General features: G+C 41.5%; 2 protein-coding genes across 2 annotated transcripts; one reads left to right on the top strand and one right to left on the bottom strand.

Moving 5' to 3' along the window:
* Positions 1-1518: 1518 nt before the first annotated feature.
* On the bottom strand, positions 1519-11235 carry mtnr1c (melatonin receptor 1C). The gene is made up of 2 exons (XM_018675626.2): positions 10680-11235; positions 1519-3680 (listed from the first exon to the last, which is right to left on the bottom strand). Exons 1-2 carry the CDS (start codon positions 10873-10875, stop codon positions 2815-2817), a joined length of 1062 nt encoding a protein of 353 aa, XP_018531142.1. The 5' UTR covers positions 10876-11235; the 3' UTR covers positions 1519-2814.
* Positions 11236-13950: 2715 nt separating this feature from the next.
* LOC108882726 (uncharacterized) lies at positions 13951-17057 on the top strand. The gene is made up of 7 exons (XM_018675386.2): positions 13951-14143; positions 14520-15093; positions 15214-15523; positions 15642-15747; positions 15874-16112; positions 16216-16374; positions 16504-17057. Exons 1-7 carry the CDS (start codon positions 14072-14074, stop codon positions 16628-16630), a joined length of 1587 nt encoding a protein of 528 aa, XP_018530902.1. The 5' UTR covers positions 13951-14071; the 3' UTR covers positions 16631-17057.
* Positions 17058-19937: the final 2880 nt, after the last annotated feature.

Below are 19937 nucleotides of genomic sequence, written 5' to 3'. Positions count from 1 at the left end.
ACAAAGCATATTTCATAAAATATCAAGCTGCTCCTTAGATGCCTTAGGAGAGAGGAGGGTAAATAAACAGAGAGCAAGAAAAGGAGAGAATGAAGTGTGGAAGGTGAGAGGAGGGAGAAAAAGACAGACGACCCTGCCATTAGTCTGTGACTCTGTTGTGGTAGAGCCGACACTGTCATCTTCCCTCGAGCCCCTTTAGCCACTCATCTGTGGGCCGACCTCATGCCAGCATGTGGGCCGCTTCTTCCTTCCACTTCAGAGACACTGACTTGCAAGACTGTGAGCGGAATTGAACGGTTACATGGAATTTCGCTGCTCTGAAACTTGACGGCACCTAATTCTGCGAGACAGCTTTGAGCCTTCCCGGCACTGATCCGAGATCCATCATGGCTTCAGATCCCTATTCCCGCATCTATAATCATCCACTGAGGTTTTAATTTAGTCAGACATCAGGCGGCCCATCCAAGCTTAGCTGCAGCAGAGAGCACAGAAGAATACAAAAATCAGGATCTGGATCTGAGAGTAAATGTGTAATATGATGAGAATATTTATAAATTCTTTGAATTAGACATAGGGAATGTGAAATGTCTTTAATATTCCAGCGACAGTACATCATATCAAGAATGTGTCACGTTGACATCTTGGAGCCTTCCTGTGAGGTGAAGCGCTCATAGTTTGTTTGCCGGCTGGAAGTTATGCTGGGAGGCTGTCAGAGCTCATCTCAGCTAGGGTGACATGTGCTCGGGCACACTTGCACTATCACGAAATTACATCTCTGGCTCCTGATGCGTATCCTGCCCCCCGGGCATTTAATAAACAAGACTAGCTAGCTTTGTTTATCGCCTGTTCTTCCCCTTTCCATAATTTTTCAAATTCCTAAATCATTCCGGGTCTAAGAGGAGAGCTTTGATAAACTGATAAATGCGACAGTTGATACAGTTAAAAGACAGTTTTGTTTACCAGGGGAATTGTCTAAAAAGTATGAGAGAACTTAATTTTACAAACAAGACATGCCTTTTTCCATTAAGACACAAAGCCAGTTCTTATATTCATATTTGACCATATTTGTTGTTTTTGTTGGTTTTTTTTTCTTAAGTTGAAACCAGAGCAAAAGCTTCCACAGTCTTCCCAGTGTGTTTTGTGAGGGCATCATTGCTCAGAAGACAAGCCTGAGGGTGAAACAGCATGACGGTGAATTAATACAGCCTAATCTCACAGGGAAAAGGAGCCTGAGATATTCATATGTGCTGAGGATCAACTATGGCATTCAAACTTCACCAGGGCTTAGAGCGTAGCCAAAATGTGTTTCCGAATTGGCACCCACCCCAGATTTTACATTCTCGATCACCAAAATCCAAATGATAGCGTTAAATCCTTGATAATTGAACCCCAGAATCGAATGAAAGGGCTTCAGTTTAAATCTAAAATTAGATTAAGCATTTTATTCAAGGAAAACAACGAACCTTTAGGCTTTCCCATCATTAATGTTGCATTTAAAAACTCAAAAAGACACAGTGGAAATAGAAAATACATTTATTTTATTTTCATTAGGTTGTTGACGTCATGATGGAACTGTGCAAATAGGCAGTGAGTCATTCTCGTGCATGTGATGTACACATGCTGGGATGTGGCTTGAGAAGAGAAGTCTCCCATCCAAAAAATAGGCTATATGGTATGTGCTGACACAAGTCTCACAGCTGACTCCCCTCCATGGGGAGCTTTCTGTTTTTTGGCGAATACTTCTGCATCTGTGTTTCTTGCTTGTTAACCAGGGTAGTTGTTCTGTCTTTAAATAGCGTGCGGGGATGCTTTCACAAAGGAGCATAATTTACCAGTGATACAATTGATGGTTTTCTTCTCAATATGTTGGAACAGCAGTGTATGCAGCAGCAGTGTCCTCTCCAAACATGGTAATCTCTTTACATGATACACATCTTGTGAAAAGGCACTTGGTGAATCATGGCAGACATCCACAATGAGGCTCCAGAGAAATTTAATTTTAAAGGATAACTCTGGTATTTTTTTAACCTGGGCCTTATTTTCACATGTTTATGGATGTAAATGACGGGACAAAAGTCTTTAAAATTGGTGCAGTATTGAGCAAGAACAGAGTATCCTGCTACTGCAAACAGCTGTTGCAATGTAATCCAATGGGCAATTGTCCTTTTCAATGTACATCTACTTAAGTGCTTGTTTTTGCAAGTGACAAGCTCAGATTGTAAAAACAAGTGCCTGACATTACAGATACGATTCCTAGAGATTTTTTTTAAAGAGTAAGATACATTTTGTTTGACCAGAAACATAGCTACATATTGATACCAAACTCCATTGACAAAAATGGTAATTTTACAGAGCAGAACACAGGAGCTGCTGGAATACAGCTGTCTCCATCTCTTAGTTCACATGTGTTACTGTGTCACTTTAAGTGGTGGAAGAAGTATTCAGATCAATTATACAGGTAAAAGTACCATAGAATAACACAAATAATATTGTTTTTGTAAATGGAGTCTTGTGGCGATATTTAGCTATGTTTCTGGGTAAACTTCCTTTTTAAAAGAAAGGTTTATGTATGTAAGAATCCTGTCCATAATGTTGTCAGACACTTATAATAACAATCTGAACCTGTTAGCAAAAACAAGCACTAGTGGACATACACTGACGTGAACAATTGCCCACTGGATTACATTAAAGCAGAGACCAGGCAGACCTTTCTTGCTTCTGCACCAATTCCAAAGATTTTTGTATCAATTATTTACACCCAAAAACATGAGAAAATAAGGCCCAGGTTTCCTTTAAGCTTCCCAGTGAAACAGTTTATACATTTATCTCTGCTACATTAATGTTCGTTACAGCTGGTGAGGGCTTACTCTTCAGTCCCTCTGTGGCACACCTGGAGGTCTCCATGAGGAGCAAACGTGGGACGCAAAGAGCAAGAAGGATGGTCTTGTACTCTTTGCGGAAGTTTTGGTTTAGAAGTCCATATATGATGGCGTTGAGGCAGCTGTTGAAATACGCCATAAAATAGCTTGTGACAAAGAGCCACTCAGGTATGTTGGGTGCAACTTTCACAGGATTTATAGCTACGGCGAGGCCGATGAGGTTTAAAGGAGCCCAGCATACTGCAAACAACACAAACACCATAAACATTGTCAGGAAGTTCCTCACGTCACTCGGTTTCAGTTTGGTCCTTTGCTCCGGTTTAACCCGATGTTTCACTTGAATCACCAGCACCCATATCCTCATGTAGCAGTAAGACACCACCAGCAGCGGGATCAGGAAGTGAATAATCACCACAGAGATGGTGTAGTACGAGCTGACCGTCTGGGCAAAGGTGCAGGAGTAGATGCGGGGATCGTACTGCAGCGAGCCGACGAAGAAGTTGGGCACTGTGGCGATGGCGGTGAGCAGCCAGGTGAGGCCCAGGTAGCAGCAGGTGTTCCTCAGGCTGTACAGACGGTCGTAGTGGAGGCTGTGGCAGATGTAGCAGTAGCGGTTGATGGCGATTGCCGTGATGTTGAAGATGGAGCCGATGACGCTGAGGCCCATGATGAAGCCGCTGGCCTGGCAGTGCAGGTCGCCCATGGTCCAGTCATTGTGGAAGATGGCCGTCAGGACCAGAGGGTAGGGGTACAGTGCCACCACCAGGTCTGCTACAGACAAACTCACCACGAAGATGTTGCCTGGAGAGACAGAAGAGGTTTAGACAGTAGACAAAACGTGACCCAGACTGGTGTATAATTAAAGCATACAGCACTCCATTTTTTCCACTCTCCGCTCCGGGTTAAATTCCTTAAAATAAACTGGGTCACTGGAGGTATGACTGTGACTTCCATCATAAAAGAGCAGCTTCATTGTGCCCTCTGCCCCTCCATTGGGTTCATTTTGATGAGGCTTTTACCATGTGCTCTCCACTGCACTAATCTGGATCCAGGCAATTTTTTTTATTGTCACAGCCCTCTGTGTCACAACCACTTCTATTCACTGTAACTGCTTTTAAAACCGGCAAACATTTTTTAGCCGTACTAGTGTTGTGGCTCTGTATGGATGACAACAATGGTCCGTTTCTCTGTCAATCTACTACTTTGGTCTACACTGAAATATCCAACAACTACTGGATGGATTGCCTTGAAATTGGGTACAGATACCCATGGTGCCCCAATCTTCTGGCTTTTCCTTCAGCAGCACCATGAGGCTCACATATATGGTTTTGAGTGAAATATTTTGACAACTTTTGAGTAGATTCCCATGATATGTGTGGTGCCCCACCTCACAGAGCAGCAGTGTTGTTTAAAAACCTAACAATAAAAACTTGTTTCCCTACATTCACAAACATATTTAATCAAGGAAACAGCAGAATAATTGTAAGAACAGCTTTTATGTTATGACCAGTCCATTGCAATAAAACGCTTAAATCAAGCAATTCTTGTTTTAAAACTTCTTCCCCCCCCCGGGAGCAGACAGTTGAACACTGAGCTTAAACACATAAAAACCAGGACATGGGTAATTTTAGCGTCCGGTTACATCCAAACAAGTTCCTGTCCTCCTGAGGTCTGAGCTGATGGTAGTATGACACTGGATCTCCTCAGAAGACATGAATCATTGAAGATGACGTCTGATATAGTGCAGCTGCTCTGGGTGGGGGAGAATAAAACAATAAATCAGATTCTAATGCTCTGTCAGATAAGAACATAGATAACAAGAACACATACTGGAGCCACCATGCAATTGAATTGGTGTTTCGCAAAAAGAAGTATTAGTTTCTCATAGGTTTTGGATAGACGTTTTGCAACAAAGGGTCTATTGTGTGTGTGTGTGTGTGTGTGTGTGTGTGTGTGAGCTTCACATTTTTAAAAAGGTTTGTGATGAAGTGGAGATTTTGCTGCCATTAAAGTTTACCAAGCTTTTCAGTGATAAAACATAAAGCTACATAATAAAAATCTTTAAAAAATGATTATACCATGCTTGTCCTTATCAGCTTATGGCCAGTTTCTCTTACAGCATTACATCACTGGTTGGAATATAAATATAAAAATACATTAAAATTTTGTAAATAATCTGTGATGGATTATATATAATGTTTCTCATTTTAACAACACTCTGTGTCAGACGTTGGGGCGACTCCAGGGTGAATATAACAGAAACTACCTCCCAAAGTTGAAATGTCGAGGAGAAAGGCTCTCACTCACTCAGACAACAGCTGAAACAACAGCGTTGATTGGCAGATATGATGGGAGTGGATTTAAAACACATGTTGGCCATCAATCCTCAGCGTTCAAAGCCAGTTCTAATCCCTGCACCCCGGGGACAACACAGCTACAGTATGTTGTTTAGCAACCGGTCTAATTTTAATCTACTTGCCTAACTTGATTCATTGAGCATGGTGAAGAAAATAACAAACAACAACAACATCATGTATGAGATAATACAAAAATATACATCATTTTATTCCTATTCTCCTGATGTTTTCTTGTCATTTTAGAAGACGTTAGTTTCACATTTTTCCACAGACCTGGTACAGATATTCACAAAGAGTCAATTTTCAAGCTACTAAAACAGCACGAGCAATCTCTGAAGCCTGCCGAGATAAAAAAAAAAAAATTGAAATAAATAAAAGCATTTGTTCTCCATCCTCGAGTCAGCTCAGTGGGCAAATCTGTCAGGTTGTATTTGTGATACTCACAGTACTCGCTGTGCGCATTTGTCATTGTGCAGAGGTTTGATTCCTTGCTGACATCATGTGGTTCGGTGTGATCACGCGTGCCGGCTGGACAGGGCACGCTCCAGCCTCACAGCTTCCTCTGGCTGAACCCTCTCCCCCACCTTATCATCAAGAGGATGAGGTAAGTGCTAAAACGCTGCTGAGTGGATTGCTGTCATAGCGGCCAGATGTCAGTCTTTTGTTTTGTTGGAGTTCATTATTAAAACATTGGATGAACCATTACCTCTCACTGTTTAATTAACCAGCTTGGCCAGCCTGATGCTCGTCACACCCAAACACACTCAGCGCTCAGAACGACTGTTGTTTTAGTGTAAAACAACCGACCAACAAGAATACTCTCACGCCTGGATACCAGAACAGAATCACACTGACAGCTATTCTCATCAAGTTGAATCATCGAGTTGAATAGAGTTTAACCTGGATTCTGATTGGTTACAGGCCATCAGGGACGGCTGATGCGCAGCCTTTAACTTCTGTGACACCATTGTCTCTGTAATTATCTGATCTTACAGCATTGTCTCACAAAACTGTCAACCCGAGTGAAGCGTTACATCAAATCAACCAGTTCCCGCTTTAAAGTGTCCTCCCAAGAGTCTGTGTGACCACCCACTGAATTCCTCCAGTACATCTCTTTCTCTTTGTCTGTCACATACAACATTTTTTGGCAGATGAAACACAGAGAAATCAAAACTCATACAGCAGAGAAATATTCAGCAATGCATGAGTGGAACAAGATATTTGTCGCCAGAATCATCCAGCACACACCAGAATGCAGAGTATTCACAAATACGCTACACAGAAACTGCCTCCTTTCCATAATACAAATGTGGATATGTGTTAAAATAGGCTCTGTATACAGTGCGGGCATATTTATGGCACATTGCTTTTTTCCAGCTGAATAATTTGAACAATGTTGGAAATAAAAGGGGAGTCATGGTGGAGCAAGAATAGGTACATAATGAAGATGCAAGCTCAAGAAATGAACAAACTGAAAGACAAAACAAAAGCCTGCCAGCCGAGGCGATTTCCAACCTGACAACTTGCGTTGCTCTGCGCACATGTGAATCTCAGGGGCTTATGTTCCACTGTCAAACCCACCATCTGCATCCCACCACTCATAATGGAAACGTGATACACTACGCTTTGATTCATTCGGCTCTATTTATGCACCTTCGAAGGAAAGATGAATTCATTAAAGAAAAAAAAGAAGTGTAGGAGGGCTGGCATTGCTTGAATCCGGCTGAATGTCAGCGGCACGAGGCTTATTACTACGAGTGCACATCCCCAAATTAGATTGCATTCGACTTAGTCAGTCATGTTATCATAAATAAGCAAGAATAACCTTTCGGCAAGGGCATAAGCACTGATGAATTAGCAGTGACTACTTCATGAACTCATGTTCAAGGGGCCGGAGAATTTTCAAAAGTTCAACATTGAACTGACACAAGCTGCCTTTTGGTGATGCAGCCCGCTACAAGCACTGGGCCAAAAACATAATCATCATCATCAAAGAGCCGTCTACCAATCAGACCCCCTCCCCGCTACCCCCCCAACCCCCACCCCAACCCCCGACCCCACCAACATCTGAGGAAATAAGACTCGCTGGCCCCTGAAAGAAATCAGATCATCGGAACACAAGCAGCAGCGTCTGGTGCAATGGCTTTTCACTCATCATGCGCGATCCCACAAACACAGGAGGAGTGGGGGGGGCATCATGCAAATTTTAACAACACAGCCTCCTACAATAGGAAGGACAGATTGGATGCAAAGTAAACATGAGATTATATTTACCTGAACCAGGTGTGGCTCAGTCAGATAATCCTAATCTGATAATGTCCCACCTCCACACCACGTGAAAACACTAAAATGTCATCCACTATTTTGCTGTCAGGAAAAGAAGACATGTTTAATGTAGTGTGCTAAGTGATATTCCCTGTGGATCTGTGCTGTCAATTTAACTTGGCTTCTGTTTTGACTCACTGAGTCCCCCCCCACCCCACCCACACACACACACACACACCCAGACACTCCAGTCTCTAGCTTTTATTCACGATTGTAGAGTGACCGGATACGATGCATGATTTAACTACACTTAGGCCCATCCTCACCCTTACACACCCCAAGCTCGGAAAGGGACACATACACACACACAGGCTCATTATTTCATTCTTTCCTCCATCTGCTCCCCTTCATCCTTTCCTTCCTCTGCCCTCTCTCAATCTCTCATGAGTGCATTTTGTGAGTTTATTTTTAGTATGGTTAACCCCAGTGGGAAACTCCACTGTTAACACCCCATTGGCAGTCCTATAGTACCATGCTCTGCCCTTTGAAGATTCACTGGATAGATCCTATTGCATTAGAAAACTTGAGAGAACCTGTGAAAAGGGAGCATATGGTTCTCCCCAAAAGTATATGAAGACACTGGGGAGCAAATGTATCGTTGCTCAAATGTACCAGCATCTTCCAAATGAGTGCATACGTGTTTTTGTTTTTTTGTTTTTTCTTGAGGTGGGGGGCTGGGGGGGTGTTGAGTGGTTGATATGCTGGGCAGCATGCAAGTCGAATGAGTTGAAGTGAAGCCGAGTGGAAAGGTCCTGCTGCTGTGTGTGTGAGGAAGCAAACCAGCAGTCTGAATAGTGTGTAATGGAGAGAGGAGATGGGTTTTTTTTTCTTTTTTTTCCCCCTTTTTACAGCAGTCTGTCTGACACACCAGATACCACAAAAATATATGTCTGGGCGTAGAGTTTACCTGCTGTAAGTTGTAAATCATACCTTTTGTAGGCCCAGAGGATGTTGTCGTATTATACTACACCTTTCACCCCTCTCACACAACACCCATCTATCATAGAGACTGATTTTCATGGAAGACAGATTTTCTACAGCTGTTCAGTGTTGTTCAGCTGTGTCCATGCCTTCCTTTTCGGAAACTCTGTACAATTAAACATTCATACAAAGTGAGCCAAACCTATAAATAGCTTGTTAAGAACAGAGAGGAGATTGTTGATAGGTTAAAAGCGGTAACAATTTCAGTCACATAAGGACAGACTTGAAAGAAAAAAAAAATGATACCATGAGATTGAGCAGGAGGCTCTGAGCTTCCAGAGGAGTTTCAGGTTTCTAATGATCGGCGGGACACCACAACACTGGTGAGGACCCTCGTGTGACTGGATCTGCCAGCCGAACCAATTAGAGTAGGAGAAAACTGTCGTGAGGTCTGCAATCAGCGTAGTGCCCATGGTCCACCAGCATGCAAGACTTTTGAACAGGCCATTTACCCCTAGCCCTATTGTTTGTGACCAGTCGACTATGTCAAAAACTAGATAATGAAATCATTCTCTGGGCTCCTGAACTTCTCGCCAAACTGCTTTTGGCTGGTGCACAGGGGAGCACATTGGATGTGTTATGTAATGTATTTGAAACTGTAATTTAAAGCTCATTATTCCAAACACTCGCTGACCTAATCCTGCTGCCTAATTCCGCATGTCCTCATTAGCATCATGTTGTGATCACTGAGTTTAGTCCTCTGCTGGCTTTCCTGACTTTACTTTTAACCCTAGAGCTGTTGGTGCAATGGTGCTTGATCCCTAGGACCTTTAAGTTCAACATGACACAACAGGAAATGTGTAGTATTTTGGAGCTCTTCTGTTTTCAGCCTCTGGGAGACATTTCTGACAACACATCTGACAGTTCTGCACTTTTGTTTTCAGACAGCAACATCATGAGGTTTGATTTTATAATTAAAGTAAAATGTGCTTTTATGATCCTTGTGACTCAAGACTAAAATATGCAATATGTTTTCTACGAATTATAAACCCTGCAGGGCTTCAGTATAGATTTATTGCTGAGATCGTTCTGTGACTGTACTGATTCTTTAATGTTTTGTCACTACACTAGTTTTCCCACACTAAACAACAAATGGGCTTCGGGTGTCAAGATATCATCTGGTTTTTATGGAAAGCAAATGACACCGACACACTTTGTTGTTTTTTAGGGAGTGTATAAAAACTGATCCTTGTGCGTTTTTATTTTTTAAAAAGTTATGTTTATTTTTAAATATTTTCTTTGTACCTTTTCCTGGACTTGTAAAAAAAAGTGCAACCCCACCCTGCAAATAATTTTTGTACACTCCTAAGTTCATAAAAACAGATTTAAGGTAACAACTAAAGGACTATTTTCCAAAAACTGTGACAGGGAATGACAAAAACTGACTTAGTGACCATTTCAAACGACTTCTGTCTAGAAAGGAAAGGGGTCAATTGAATGATGATGGCATTTAAGAAAGAAAATGGCATTTAAGTGATCATAAATATCTTCTTTACCTTCACACTGCTGTCAGGACACGTGAAATGCAACACAATAAAATATGAGGTTGTGTCTGACACCTGCACAATAAGGACATGTAAGCTACACAACAGCTTCTCTCACCTTGGCAGCTCATGGGACACTACAGGTTCTGATATGAGGAGGGATGTGATTTATCTGGGATGGACAACACAAGGATGAAGCCAGATGGATGGAAGAGGGTGTTATTATTTATGAAGAGATATGAAGGCAGACAGGCGAGGCTGTGGAAACTCCATCACACACTGAGACTGGAGGCTCACTTTAGATAGCAGCCTGATTGCCAAACGCAGAGGTCACACGTTACATTACATAATTGTAAGTCATGAATGAAAAGGGAAAAGCAGGGCATCCCACATACTGTAGGTCATTGAAACAAATATTTCTTCATTTTGGCTGTGGTCAGACGTAAAATGAATAAAGAGTCAGTTGTTGTCTGACTTTTATGAAAAAACAAAATCTTTCCCAGTTGTATTTTGTGGGTCTGCTTGTTTTGTTCACATATCTTTTCCCATTAAAGCTCCATCATTTATTTACATCGCCATAAACATTCAAATCTCATTGGGTCTATTTCAAATTCAACACTTCATCTTTTTTTTTCCTTCTTTTAATCTCTCACCTGCGTTCCTGAGCTTTTTGTTCCTATACACGGACAGGATGACGAGGACATTGCCCAGGATGTCTACCACGATAGTGAAGATCAGCACGCTGGCCAGCGCAGTGGACACTCCACCGGAAGACGCGCTTAGTCCTCGGTCGCTCTCATTCCGGGACAAACAGTTCGACCCGTTCACATCCTTCACCTCTAAATCCATCTCCCCTCAGGGTCCAGCCGCCATGCTGGGAATACTCCAGCGTTCACTTGAATATATATATATTATTCACTGACCAAAATTTTAGGACTTTCCTGAAGGGGAGTCTTGGAACTTCTTCCAGGGACGAAACCTCACACTCCTATGCCTGTGGAGCGGTAGCAGCAGCAAGACGCGAACCTGACATGATGATTTGATTAGTAGTACACTTTACGCATGCATGGAAATGGAAGAAGTCCATTTCTAAGGTGATAAAAAATAAATAAATAAAAAAGACCAGGAGCTCGTGTTTCACCGTCGTCCTCCGTGTGGTTCTGCGCGCGGCTCCATCCTGCCATGAGAGCTCGTCCAGAAGGCATGTGAGCGCTCTCCTGTGCGTAATGGAAATGCGAGGCTGCAGAGCCCATACACAGCCCCGTGTTGGCTTTAGAGGGCATTCATAAAAACGATACTTGTGTCCAGTTCTGTCTACAGGCCAGTAGATTGAAGCGCTTGTTTATATATATATATATATATATATATATATATATATATATATATATATATATATATATATAAAAGAGTAGATTTAAGATTTCGAGAACTAAAACTATAAAACAGTCCGAAATCTCTGCGCCCTGACCCTTTCTCTGCTCTACTCTCGCCAAATAACAACACAAAGATCGTGCTGAATGTGAATGAGTCATGGAGTGAAGCTTATTTTAATTTCCAGGTTTACAACCACAGCCATCAATAATTGCTTTAGTTTCTTACTGAACTGAACTGAACTGAACTGACGAGCTTCTCATGTGCATGGAAATGGCGCCTTCACGTGTCCAGTGCAGACTCTTGCAAACGATGAAAAATATACACAAGAGCAAATGGTTAATATTTTACAACTGCGAAAATAATATTATAAATTGTGCATCACTGCTGTTACATAAAGGTCTACATTTTGTCAAGCAGCACTTCTGAAGTCATAAACCGCACCATACAGTGGCTATAAAACACGTTGAAGAAGTTAAACTTAACAATTCCATCATTTCTAAAAAATTTTTGGATGGAGCCAGCTGGAGCTGAGAGTGATGATGTCAAGGGAGTTTGGTAGTCTCACACTTTTTGATATTATGGATTCAACAAATTATTATTATTTTTTCTAAATTATAGATTCATCTGTGAGTAATTTTCCAAGAAATTGGCATTACAGCTTTACAAAACCCAGGGACTGTCCTCAAATGTCTTGTTTTGTCTGAGCTACAATCCAAAACCAATGTGAACACGTTTTCATTTGGTCACTTGGGTCGCTTATATAATGTTGTGTTTTCTTGGCATTTTCATGCGTTTTGTCTTCTGAATTGTACATGTAATCAATTACATTATATTCTAAAACAATATTCTGTTTTCTTAATAGGTTTGATTTTGTTTTCCTTTGTCTAGTTTGCCATTGCATGACTGTGTTGATGAGCACTGTTGAACTACACACAGAAAAGAGCTGCAGAGCATCCCAACTGAAAAATATCAATGTATTAACAATTTTACAACTTTTGTTGTAATCATAGCAAAGCCAGCTTTTAAGTTAAGAGTCATTCTAAACACTGTATAAAGTAAGACGGTAGACTATGCCTCATGATACAAAAAATCTTTACTTTTGGCTGCATTTCAAGTTGATAATGAAGGTTGGGGTGTGTGAGCCTGGCATCTTTGGATGCAGTAAGATGTGGCAATTGAAGACACAATCATTAACAGCTTATGGTGGAGCTTTTCACTGATTTATTTGTTGATGCAAAGTCATTGATTTATTCTCTTGTTTGTTTTGATATGCCTTACTGTTAATAAATGCCATCAATTTAATTGTTTCTTAAGGTGTGTTCTGTGATTGGTTTGGGTCAGTGGTGTCTGCACCAGAGAGCCACCCAAGGGTGGGGCATAACAGTTATTACATGGAATTTACTATTTTAATACTAGAGCTGTTGTAATGCAGCTGCTGCATTACATTATGCTCTCTTCTGTGAGTGCTGGGAGTACAGTCATGTTTTTATATCACAGAAAAAATGTGCCATACCCTCATCCACGCCCAAAGGCTCAGCTTTTTGGGTGTGGAAGAGAGATGGGTAAACAGATAAAAGTTGGCCTCCCAATTTAACCGCCAAAGAAAACCTGATTGTGTCTGAGCAGGATATGGCATTGTTTTCTATTTCGTAAGTCCTGTCTTGTATTTATCCAATCTTAAGACATTCATTCTTTCATTATCTGTCTTATCTTATCTATCTGGAGCCTGACATTGGGCGAGAGTTGGGGCACGCCCTGGACAGATCACCAGTCCATGGCAGGACCAACATATACAGACAAACAACCATTCACACTCACATTCACACTTATGGGCAATTTAGAGTCATCAGTTAACCTAACCTGCATGTCTTTGGACTGTGGGAGGAAGCCAGAGTACCCGGAGAGAACCCATGCAGGCACAGGAAGAACATGCAAACTCCACAAAGAAAAGCCCTGGGCGAACTGGGGCTCAAATTCGAAACCTTCTTTCTGTCAAGCAACAGTGCTAATTACTTCCAGGTGAGAAGAAGAAACTATCTCTTTAAGTATGGAGAGAAAACTATTTAACATGAGTGTGGATATGGTCTGAAAAACACAAGGCCATCACAGGGGACAGGAGGGGACAGAGTGGAGGTCTGGCGAGCCAAGACTGAGCAGAGTAACCTAGCTGAGTCTGTCCCACTCTTGACCACATGGTACCTGTGATACACAGGACAGAGCATGGGGTGGAGTTGGGGGGTGGAGTGAGCATGTGAGACTGTGTTTGGATCATCCTAACTGGTATTTGAATAACTTTTCTAAAGAAAAGGAAAATTAGTAAAGTTTATTTCCCACAAGCACGGTTATCAAGGTGAGATTTTTTGGTGCTCATTAACAATGCCTATAACTCCTCATTTTCTCCTAATATAAATTAAAAACAAACAAATAAACCAACAACAAAAGAATGGAACATCTAATTAGCATATATGAGAATGTGTGACACCTTCAGAAAGTTACATGGTTCTGTTCTGGAATCATGTGACTATTACAGTAAAATACTCTTCATGTATCCAGACCCCAGTTACACAAACCCTGAATCTGTTGAGTGAAACTACTTCCAAGTTTTGTCTCTACGAGTTTTGTCTCGACAATATTGCACTGTGACTATTTAGTTGTATCTTTGTGATAACTAATGGATTCACGCAAAACCTTCAACACCTTCCTGCAACAGCAGAAGAAAAACAACTTCAACAATGGCATTGATGTAAGTAACCAACTCTATAAACCTACTATGTTTTTTTTGATTTTGGTTTAAATGTATAAATTTAGGAATACCACAGATGAGCAGATTTTCAGACTTTCATGCCTAAAGCAAGGTTTCTGTATTTGGTTAAATAAGTAATTGAAAACTTTATGTTAATTGTAATGTAGTATATGTGCCAAGGATAGATTTGCTCAAGTTTTAACCAGCAGTCCAGTCCTTAGATTACAATGCAAAGTGATATAGTTCAACATGGTACAGTATGGGGTACTAATGCAGTAGAGTAGATTACACTATAATCTAATTGTCTGATTTAGCCATGTAATTATTCACAACTGACTCAATTGTCATAAAAAAAAATGTAAAAATTTTCTCATAGCCATCTGAAAGATGTAGCCATCAGTCCAGAATTGTGGACGTTGAAAGGGCTCAGAGAGCTGAGAGGGCAGCACTACTTCACTCCGCAGAGAGGCTTTACACTTCACAGCAAGCCCAGAAGAATGCTATTCTGGAGAGACTGAGGCTCTCCACCCAGCAAGGCATCATCCCCTCACCTCACCCCCCAGCATCTCCAAGATGGAGCCCTGAATCCTCTCTGGAAAGAGGGAGGATCAGGCCCATTGGCAATGTATCTCTTATGAATTTGGAGGAGAAGAACTCCAGCAGGACATCCAGCACCAACCACCTGCTGGACGAAGAGGACCCCTTTTTTGAGAAGAAGCTGCGTCTAGGCAGTCAGATGGCAGTATTCGGCTGCAGGCTGACTAAGGCAAAAGCCAAAAACACAAGCCCAAGTCCTGATGGCTCTATGAGCTCCGTAGACTCCCTCAGCACTGTGGATACACACACTCCAAGTGAGCTAAGGGCCATTTCACAGTTGGCGTCGCCCCTCACCCTGTCTCCACCCCAGACAGCAGCAAAGACAAAAAAATCCTGTCTCCCAGTCAGAACACGTAAGTTCAAGTTGTTGAGTGATTATAATTTCCTTTACTGGGAAATTTACAGTGAAACGGTTGAGATATGGAAATAGTTGATTCGGTAAACAGGTAGAGATTTGTTGTTAATCTGAACAGGCAAGGAGGTAGCTGGTGGATGCCCGCTCCAATCAGCTACAAACAAGGTAACAAAGATTGTGGAGAGGCTGGAGCAATTTCAGTTTGTCCCCCGTCCACCATATCAGCCTGCAGCACCTCCCAGAAAGACAACTTTTGCTCCGACACCACCATCGGTGGCTGCCCCAAGCAAAGCAAGAGGACCCAAACGTGTGATGAACCTTCGTCCTCCAAAGGCTGACTGCAGACAGGTTAGGGATGACCTCAAGCCTTTGGCCAAACCTTCAGAGAGCCTGTCCCTCTGTTTCAGGCAGCTCGCCTCAGCGGACTGGTAAAATACACAAATTACTGACTTGTAGAGAAACAGTATAACCAGCATGGAAAGACTAGTCTGTTGTTCCTTAAGCAATGATTAACACAGTTCAATCATTTCTGTCATGTAAACATAGGGAGAAGAAAATGGATGGGTTTAAAACAGTTCGAACTCTGGCAAGACACCACCCAGAGCTACTGAAGCCCAAATTACATGAAATCTGCCTGATCCTAGAAGAAGAGGTATTGTAGACCATTTGTCTTGATGTTTTTCTTTGCACTGCATGCACTCCTCATTCTTCTGTTTGTGCATCTGCATCAATACTGTTCACACCAAAGTATTAACTGATGTTCTTGTTCATTATCTAGGTGAAAAACCTGCGCTCATGTGTGGCCTGTGCTGCTATGGAAAGCATAGGAGACCTCCATCTTCACCTCTGTAAGGCCATGGATCCCGAAGCAGAAAGGACAGGCCGTGCCCTGCTGCTGAAACTGGCGCAGACCACCAGCACCTTCATTCACCAGAAGGCCAACCTCGCCCTGGACGCACTCGTGGAGGGCTGCAGTCCTAACAGAGTTGTGACAGCTCTACTCAACGCAGGGTTGAGGTAACAGAATTTAGTAGGAAATGTAGGCGCATCAGTTTTAAATGTAAATAAAACACAGCTGCAGGATTTGCCTGACGCTTCCCTGTCATCTTCACCTCCTCAGCCACCGTTGTGCTGCAGTGAGGGCAAGCACTGCACAGCACCTCCACCAGCTTGTCAGAATCCTTGGTGAGGATCAGACCTTAACAGCAGGGAAGATCTTTGCCGAACGTCTCGTTGCCGCTGTTGCCAAGATGTCTGTGGACGCTGCACCAGAAGTCAGGTGGGTCACCAAATTTCCTGTAAAAAAAAAAGGCTTTTTATTTGTTTGAATCTTGTACCTATAATGTTACACTTCTAAGCATTGTGTTCATGCACCAAATTGTTTAATGAGAAATGTATTTCTGCACAGGCTCCATGGACAAATGATGCTCGAGGGACTTGCCCACCAGAGGGACTTTATGGTCCTGTGGGATAAGGTCATCCCCATGAAAGACAGGCGTCCACTCGAGAAGATTCTAAAGAAGATGAGGCAGTAGAGGCAGCAATGATGACACCCCCCCCCCCCAAAAAAAACTCTATCACTATCCCTATCGTTCTTTCTCTCTCCCTCTCTCTCCCCTCTCTCTCCCCACCCCCCCAACTCTATCTCTCACCCTATCTCTCTTTCTTACTCCCTCTCTCTTCCTATCTCTCTCTCTCTCTTTCTCTCTTTCTCTCTCTCTCTCAACCCAACCGGTCAAGGCAGATGGCCGCCCACTATGAGCCCAGGTTCTGCTCAAGGTTTCTGCCTGTTAACAGGAAGTTTTTCCTTGCCGCTGTCGCCAAGTGCTTGCTCATGGTGGGAGTTGTTGGGTCTCTCTTTGTAAATACAACAATATAAAGAGTTCAATGTAGACCTGCTCTTTATGAAAAGTGCTGAGATAACTTCTTTCATGAGTCAGCACTACGTAAATAAAACTTGATCTGACTTTACTCTTATTATTATCATCATTATTCGATAAAAGAAAAAGTTGGGTTCTCAGTATGAAGATTTTTATCCTTATTATCAGCTGTTGATGGTGGTTACATAAACAACCCACTGCTGTCCTTACCTACACTTTAATATGTTTATTAGTTCATTGGTGTCCGATCAAACCATACGATACCGGTACTAAAAGTGACACCTTCCAACCAATCACAATCCAGAATTTTCAGTGGCCATTATATAAAAATCATATAGAAATATACATAATACACATTTTAGTAAAAAACCACAACTACTGCTTCATATCCTTAAAGGGATCTGATGTATAAACTTTTACATATTTATAAATTTGTACTAACTAGTGATCTGATTGCTTTGTATTGACCTGTGATCTGAGACCAGTGAACCGAAATGACTGATCAATACAATCACTGTGGAGACACAATGTGTCTTAAGGTAAGACAAGTATTAGTAATGAAATGTAACAATGTTACTTGTGTTACTGTACACTTGTGGTCATAAATACAGAAAAGAAAAATACCACTTTCCCATCCTGTACAAAAAATGGACTGAAACATTCAAGCTGGTAGACAGAGAACAGCAGCTGTGAAAATACTCTAAGTGTCACCACAACCAGTTGGCAAGTACTTAATTAAAAGAATAAAGAAAAGGTAAAGTGAGAGTAGCCTTATACAAGACAGACTGATCACTGGATACAAAAGTTTTTCTTAATTATCTCTCCAATGTTGAGTTGTCCTGCACATCCACACCCATCTAAAGCAGAAAGAAACATAATTAGATTAACTATAACATAAAAGCGGGGCTGGGTGGGGGGTGTAAAGAATGTGTCTTCATTACAGAGGAAAGCAGAACACTGTACACAGTACACATTGAGAAATTATAATTGTAATTTCTAAAAGAAATCAAATGGCTTCCTATTAACACATCCAGAACACATGAAGTATTGTTGTACCCAGAGGCAGGTCTCTGAGTACCTGAAACATGATATAAGTCCAGTATGCACTCTTCTTTAGTTTAAAGCTCAGTTTCATACCAGTTCCATCTTAAATCTAGTCTTCAGACAGACATACACACTGCATCCCCTATCAACCATCTCTAACTAGAATTTTGCCAATTTTAACAAAATCCGTGCAGTATATTTTTGACACCCTCGCCCCAAGGTGGCAAGGTGACACTATAAATTTTGCATAACTCAACTACAATATAAGGAGGGGCTCTCAGGAAAAGCATGAATACATAAACAGGCAGCTGCAAAACTCAGCCTCATGACAGCCTGGGATTCTCCCCACAAAAAGTAACACGAAGGTACAACATGGAGGGCAGTTAGATGTGTTATTCCAGAGGCACACTTAACATGACTTGTATGACATCTAACACAGTAGATAAATAAGACAGACACGAAAGACATGAAACAACAAGGCATCTATTTTCACCTTTAGACTTCAATAAGTGTTCATCTGTGACGTTGACCTGTGTGTGTGTGAGAGAGTCTGACAGCAGAATCTTTTTTAATAAATATGTGCTGTGTTATATTCCTAAAAAGTAAGCACTGTTCATCTTTGTTAATTTCACACAAATAGTTCACAGATTTGAAAGCGAACAGTACCATGAAGCATGAAGATATCTGCAGCAAGTCTAGTCAAATCATGAACCATCATTACACATTTTTTGAAAATCAAACCACACTATCATTTGGGGTCTGAAATGTGTTTCAGTAGCAAATGTCAGCGCGTATTAAAATATACTGCAATCTTTTTCATTCTACAGGAAAGGGATGGAAATCTCCTATCAGGAAAAAAAGATGGAAGAGGAAATTCAATATCCTGTGACAGAGGGTATACTTACTCAGCTTGGTGCCTCCTTATTGCAAGACCAAGAATGTGTCTCTGCAGGGAGGAAATAAAGAGTTCTGTGCTGGCTACATAAAATGTGATTGTGATAGAGAAACCTTGTGTTTGATTCACTTACTGTCTGTGCAAGTTTTCCTCAAAGCAGTGGTTTATTGGATCATAAAATGCTTAAACTGAGGCTCCTTTAAGACGTAAGCAGTAGAGGGGTCATTTTACCAGTTAAGGATATTCAATTTGAGCTTCACTTTGTCTATAAAATGCTTCATTTATGCTGTTAAACTGATGCTGCACCATTTTCACAAACCAGACTAAATTTGCCTGTTTTCAGTGTGGCACGTTGGCTTTATTAACTGTACATGGCTATGTACAATTATAATTATAATGTAGTCGCATCCCCAAAATTATGAAATTCCAAATTACACCGTTGACACAACAGAGTTTAATCACTTTTCTTTCAAGGAAAATGTGCATACCTGCGACTCAGTTAACATCAAGTAAACTGTGATGTTTCTGTTCATATGAACATTATGGCTGTGTGATAAAAGGTTACTTAAGTCAACTTGTGTGACACAAACAATCTCACTTTGCCTTATGATTACAACAGAGGCACCTAAACAGTTTTTTTCTAAAAGTCCAATCACAGTAATCACAATGCAGCTGTCAGAGCCTCACTGTATGAGTTACTACGAGTAGTTTACTTTTTGTGAGTGATGACATGTTTTCCCCTCAGGGCATCCCATAGTTGTACACACTGATGCCAACTGTCTTGGCATCCCTGTGTACATCTGTCTCACACCAAAAGCCAGAATGCTTTTGGCATGAGACAGCTGCTGTCACATGCTCTCACGCTGCCCGAACAAATCACACGATACATAAGAGGGAGACTCAAAGCCACTCCTTCATGGAAAAAATGTTATATAGGCTAAACAGGGTTTCTCTCCTCACAGGACAAAGCCTGGACATCAGGGTTTGTTTTTATTTTTACATATTTCTGCACCAGTGTCAGTC

The sequence above is a fragment of the Lates calcarifer genome, linkage group LG8 (assembly GCF_001640805.2).
Source record: "Lates calcarifer isolate ASB-BC8 linkage group LG8, TLL_Latcal_v3, whole genome shotgun sequence".
NCBI classification, from domain to species: domain Eukaryota; kingdom Metazoa; phylum Chordata; class Actinopteri; family Centropomidae; genus Lates; species Lates calcarifer.
The sequence above is the reverse complement of the archived record's forward strand: the minus strand, read 5'-3'. Positions and strand labels throughout refer to the sequence as shown.